The sequence below is a fragment of the Vollenhovia emeryi genome, unplaced genomic scaffold, assembly GCF_000949405.1.
Source record: "Vollenhovia emeryi isolate VEMERY1.0 unplaced genomic scaffold, V.emery_V1.0 DF939221.1, whole genome shotgun sequence".
NCBI lineage: Eukaryota > Metazoa > Arthropoda > Insecta > Hymenoptera > Formicidae > Vollenhovia > Vollenhovia emeryi.
The window spans coordinates 507,335-514,008 of NW_011967145.1; the positions used below are offsets into that span (position 1 = coordinate 507,335).

A 6,674-nucleotide genomic window follows, 5' to 3' on the forward strand; every position below is an offset into this window, starting at 1 on the left:
AATGGATTATCATTGAAAACAGCGAATAGTCACTAATTCGCAATTATAAGCATACTGCCGAAAATTACAGTAGTATACTTATAACTGTAAATCAGTGACTAATCGCTATTTTCAGTGACTACTTGTGTGTGATGGTTTTTTTAATAAATCTTCATATCTTACTCTCTAATGGTCAATCAGTGGATTATCACTGAAAACAGCGAATAGTCACTGATTCGCAGTTATAAGTATACTACCGAAAATTGCAGTGGTATACTTGCGATGGTTATTTTAACAAATCTTTATATCTTACTCTCTAAAGGCCAATCAGTGGATTATCACTGAAAACAGCGAATAGTCACTGATTCGCAGTTATAAGTATACTGCCGAAAATTGCAGTGGTATACTGATTGACCTTTAGAAAGTAAGATATGAAGATTTGTTAAAATAACCATCACGCGCAAGCAGTTGCGACACAATTAATATGAAAAAAATATCTCTTATATACAAGTTTCTTGCGTTTTTCCATATTTTAAATGCCTTTTTACGCCCCCCACATACCGTGTCTCGTGCTCTCTTTCTCATAAGAAAGAACGTATGTCCTTTACAAAGGAGACGCCCGTATCTCGCGAAGAATTGCGAGTCATTAATTTCAGCGGCCGCGTGGTCGGTAATACGATCACGGGAGTAAGGTCGATCCCCGTCGTCGCGAAGATTAAACGGTTGTGGTCCGGCCTGTCGTGAACAGGATGCTCTAGCGAACTGTGTGACACGTAGGCATCGCGATCTGTAAAAGTCAAAGGTGTGCCGCCCCGGCACGTGCCGACACACCGAGGACTATCGACACGGGAAAGACTCCGTTTCCAAGTGAACGGACGTAGATAATTCCCGGGGATAATTCTCGTCGAATCACCGCCGTAGTGATGCGGTAACAATGCCGGTGGAAAAAATGAAGGCGTGCGTAAGGTACGCGAGAGGTACGCGAAGGTTTTCGCTGAAATCACAACAGGCCATTAGATGAATTGGGTCGTTGTATAAGCTGGTTGAATATTTGTACGGACTGGGTCCGAACCGAGTGAAATTTATTGATTCAGCATGTAGATGAATTTGTCGAACGGGAGCGATCGCTACACCGATATTATTTCATGTAAATGTTCGGGAACTCGGGGGTCGGTGCGCACTGTGTTACGTACGAGCCTCACACATTTCCTAGTTAAAACACTATCACTTTTCTTGATGCCCCAAATTGACGGGGACATCATTAATTACGTCCACGCGGACTCGACGCATTAATACGAGCAATAAAACAGTACGCGCAGCTACTCCATAAAGCAAATGATTTTCTAGCCCCGTCGACTGCTCGGTCACCATTCGTTTTAATTCGAGGGTGACATCACGTCATATGGCGATCGTCGACGGGGCAGAACGGAATGAAGCTGGAAAAAAAGGGCTCGACGTTTTGCACACTGCGCGAAATAATGGCTGCGGTTCGACCGCCACTCGAGATGCGCGCAAAAATGGTCGATATCGTGTACGAATGCACACAATATACACATTGTTATATTACAGCATCGCGCGTCATCGGCGACAACGTCGTCCTCCCGGATCCTTTAACGTCGGCTACAGAGTCGATCGCCAAAGTGGGATAAAGTGATCGCCCGTTATCTTATCAGGAGAAAAATGTTATGCTATCGGGCAAGAGCGGTGCAACATTTCGTAAATTTAAGCAGACTAAATTGATCGTGTTATTGCAGCGAAGTATTGTAAAAATGTATAACACGGTTGAAAACGCGCCAAATCGCTTATTCTTCTACGAAATAATAACGTATTTTTAAAAATTATGCACAAAAGTTATTTATAAAAATCTTGGAGAAAGGGGGAGGGAGAGAGAGAGGACAGGAAGGATATTTTTAACGTAAATAGAAAGTCACGAATCTAAAAAAAAAAGTAAAGAGCAAAGAGTTGCTTGTTAGTTAAGCTCGGAGAGTTACTTATCGTCTCGTATCATAATAAAATAAAAAATTGTATTAAAGGGAATGTAAATGTCCTATGCTGGTGCAGCGAATGTGCGCGGAGTCGCTGTCGCGAAACATGTCGAATTTTCTTCAACAACGGGCGTGATATAAACGCCAGCGGCGGAACACGGGAGAAGAGAGAGAGAAAGAGGGAGGGGGGAGGGGACGAAACGCCGGGATTGCCGGATCTGTTTTTGCAGGCAACCTGGTTCGGACAGGTTTTTAATTTATTTCCCTTGGGATCGCGCGGAGCGTACGAATTATTATTCTTGGCGCGGCAAAACGAGGGATGGCTCGAGCAGAGCACCCCATCGTCGATGCGCACACCTCTTTCATGCCGTCGCGCTAATGGTTCCACATGTTACTTGACCCTCCGAGCAATTTTTCGGTTATATACGCGACATGCGAGAATGCCGTTTATACTTACACTTTATACTTAAAATTAGCACATGCCGTTCTACCCAGCATCTTTTACCCGCGTGTCCCACTTTGTATTTCAGGACAATTCCTTCACTTTTCTACCGGGTAGAAAACAATTTTGCCCACAGTATTATTTATATACTTCTCTCTCACTCCCTCTCTATGTATATATTAAAAATTATATAAATAATATTTAATACACACGAAGATAGCTTCCGGGGTCAATTATCGTATTATCGATTTACGCTAAATTACGTTTAAGTCGAGTCGAATTCTCCTCCGCTATCCGGAAATGGCTGTGCAGATAGCCAGCCTGCATTCCCCGTGCAAACACGCTCGGAAACTCGGGAGCGCCGTGCAGGCTCCCGTTCTTCACCGGTCCCGCTCTCTATTTCTCCCGACAGACATCCCAACGGCGTCCCGATATCCCAGGGCTCTATCTCGCGCTATCGATTGCCGCAGGCATCGCCGTCGCCGCGTCGCAACGCGTCGCATCGCGTTCTATTCGTCTCTCCCTATCGCCTCCGCCATACGAGGTGCCTTTTTCCACCGTCGTCCTACCCCTTCGCGATTACCGTCCTCACCCCGATACAGCTGTCGGGCCGCGACTCGGTGCAACAAGTTTGCCATTGTTCCGCATAACTGTCGTAGGCCGCGGGCGGAGAATCCCTCGACCGGACCTCGACGGCGACGACCTCGCACCTCAAGCGACTGCAATTTCGCGCGGATTGTCCGGAATCTTATCCCTCGCCATTACTAGAGGTGTGACATTTTGCTGTTATGCCTCGGCATTTTTGCGTTGTGTTTTTCCAGATTTTGCGTTATTTTCATGTTATTTTTTCGGCACCTTTTGCATTTTGTATTCGACATTTATTAAAGCTAGACACATGTTAAAAAATGTAACATAAAACATAACATGTTAAAATAGCATGGAACAAATTACTGAGATTACATGTCATTTTCAAGCTATAAAAGCAGTAACATATCTAAAAAAAAAGTAAACAAAAACGAGTCTTAGGCATAAATCTCTTTGGTTCAGCCCTAAAATTGAACAAAAAGGACTGAATGGTAACATTTTACAATCTCTAGCAAAATTATTGATATCAGTATTCAGCGACCTCAAAAATATATATAGACTTTCTCTCAAATTCTTCGTGAAATATCTCCGTGACCGAGTTTCGTTTCTTTTTTTGACATAAATTATTTATCAACAATTGCATGAAAATAATTAATATTAACGGGGCTTAGAATTTCATAGTTTATGTATCTAGGATCCTGTAGAATCTTGTTTCAGCATTATTGATGCAGAAATAGACTTATAATAATGAAAAAGCCGATTATCACGAGTTGAGACGTATACGTCCCGCTGCCCCGCAAAGGGTCAATACCTTGAACAAATATCAAAAATATCGCGGTATGCGACTCTCCGTCTGTCGCCGGCGTGGGGCACGAGCGCGAGGGCGAGGGGGTCGGCGGCTATGAAAGCAGCGGGAAAAAGACACGCCGAGAGGGCTTCAGCCGAGAGGGCTTTTTCATCCTGTCTCCAGCCACTCATTGCTTTTTTCTTTTCGCTATCCGCACTGAGAACCGTGCGACAAAGGCTACTGGCGTTAATACCACGGCATTGCGAATCACCATTGTTTAACAAGCTTTTGTGCTTGAAATTATTTATACGGAATTTGTAAAGCAAATGAACGGGATGTTTCCGCAACGATATCATAAAACTCGCGTGTTTTAATTAACCGTCTGTCGGACTCGCATCTGCCCCGAGCGCGACATTTCTCGTTAGTTCTTTAATATTCGCGCGGCAATTATTTTACATCCGTTGTCTCATCGTCTGTAAAACTCCTCGCTCTTATCGTAAGAATCTTGAAGCTACGATAAATCCTCTTATCGTCAGACCCCCCCATCGATTATACACGCTGCACTTACCCCGCTCCAGCCGTAGGGGAGGAAACCGCCGTGCTCGGACCAATTGTTGGAATCCACGTAAAACATGCCCGCCGCCATGACGAAGACCCAGACGGCGAGATTGATGGCGTTCAGCACATTGTTGAACACCAGCGATTTCTTCACCCCCGCCGCCATTAGCAGCATCATGAGTATCGTGATGACGAACGCGATAAAATCTGGCGGCCGTCCTGCAACAAACGCCATTTGCGGAACTTTCAGTGAAACTTATCAAAAATGCATTAGTCGCCCCGTACGAATGGCGAACGGGTCGATGTGGAGACGCGAGAAAATCCGGCGACCGTCCTAGAACAACACGAGTGTCTCGAGGCCTCGATTATTCATCGGAAATGCAGTGTCGTTTTAAACATAAATAGCGAATCTGAAAAAAAGAATAGCGAGCAAGAATCACGCGAAATAAGACGCTGGATTTGAAAACGCCGTCTTTAAATAAAATGCTTCTCGCCCCATTAACATTTTATCAACGACGTTTAATTGCCAATTTGCCCCAATTGTTTGGCGTCGAAATAGTAACTGAAAATGTCGGCGATGTGAACGTACGCGTGTATTTCAACGTCGATAACGTATTGAACATGCCAATCTAGTTCACGGTGGGTTTTTTTTTCCTAATATCCAGGATTATCACCTCGCTCTTTAACGCGCGGATAAGATTCGCCGGGCCAACGGGATTGGATTAGCGGATCGTTAATTCTATCGACATCCCGTTGCGGGAAACACGTGCGAGGGGAAATTTTCAACCGGGAACTAGCTGGTAAACGCATCGGCGAACGATCGTTCGCGATATGTTCGGGCGGCAAAAACCTTTGTATTCGCTAACGACGAAAAAAAAGGTACGTAAATGCCCGAGATTCTTGCTCGTCAAATTGCTCGGATCTCCTCCCTTGCGCTTCGCTCGAGCACGACGTTTCCCGTGACAGCCGGACGTGGACGAAACCCGAGGCGGAAATTCTCCAACAAGCGGAGAGCCGACGTAATTCATGCGGTCGGAGATAATCGGGCGGTCCTCGGGCGAGAAGAAAAAAGAAGCAGCGGTTCTTTTTTCCACGGGAAGCACGCGGAAAGCTCGCCGCTGCAGCCGTTCATGAGCTAAAAACTCGAGAAAATCGGTGGGAGAAACCGCCGGTAAAAATACATTCTGTAAAACGAGTGACTGAACCCTCGGTACACCCGGGGTATAGAATAGATTTCCGCTAACTTGTATCGGTAGCTATCTACCCTCGGCGGAGGAAAGCGGTCACGTTGCGTCGACCGTGTCGTCGTGTTTCCGGTTACCATGGGAGAAAGTTAAATCGCGCCAGAAGGGGGTAACTCCGCTTCGCGATGAATAAAGATTGCCGTATTATTCAAAGCAGAAGAAAACAATCTGCCCGGGCGACTTCCTCGAGAGAGACCCGTGAGATTGCTGATTAATTTGTCCCGACACTGCACCGACTTCCAAAGCCCCTCTTTGGGTTGCAAAGGGCGAAGTAATCCATTGCCGGGCAACGCCAAGAATCGAGTGCGTTCGCACGATTCTCGATTCGTCAGTCCCGCTGCTGATTCATTTCCTTTGCAGCGTCGATGCACGACGGCTACGCGCGCAAACGAAAGAGGCAATTTTCAGCCGAATCAAACGGTTTTGATCACTCAAGCGACCCCGCTCGAGCTCTACGCCGGCGAACGCGCACGTTCGTATGCAAATACAATCGTCGAGCGATGTGCAAAATGTGCTGTCGGTTGAAAGACCGCGATCAAACACACGGACGGGTACGAATAAACGCAAATACGGATGGTAACAATAAACACGCGGTGAATTTCACGGCGTAAATAGCGTTTCGGAGTCAAGCTTCGAAACGCTAATCCCTAAAGTATGCCGCAATATCCGTTCCACATTTATGTAAGCGTTCAATATTACAATTTATCTGAACAAAAACAATAAAATAAATATGTGAAATAAATATTTCTTCTTTTATGAAATGTGCTCCTGAGCGGACACGAAAGCTCGCGAGTGGTCAACTTTAATCGTTTATTATTTTTTTAAATATTGCGCCCTCTACGCCCAGTCAGGTGTAACTGCTTTCATCCTCGACTTTGGTTGCCCCTCTCTTTAAATTCTTTTGAACGGAGGAACGCTCTGCATGAAAAAAATTGAAATATTGAAATGTGCAACTTGTAGACAGGTGCTTTGAAAGTCGAGAAACGAAAACTACACTGATAAAAATTTGAACCTCACTTTACTGTGAAAATCGGTGATCATTTTTAACCTTCGAATTACGCTGTTAAAATACGTAGTGATTTGTAATTTTATTT

The 6,674-nt window shown here is 45.1% G+C and overlaps 1 protein-coding gene across 2 annotated transcripts in view; it reads right to left on the reverse strand.

Moving 5' to 3' along the window:
- Positions 1–6,674, reverse strand: part of LOC105560796 (cationic amino acid transporter 2) — a 101,777-nt gene that overhangs the window by 13,176 nt on the left and 81,927 nt on the right. For both annotated transcript variants that reach the window (XM_012010216.1, XM_012010215.1), the window contains exon 5: positions 4,347–4,555. In XM_012010216.1, coding sequence (XP_011865606.1) covers positions 4,347–4,555 — 209 coding nt within the window. The remainder of the gene's footprint in view (positions 1–4,346; positions 4,556–6,674) is intronic.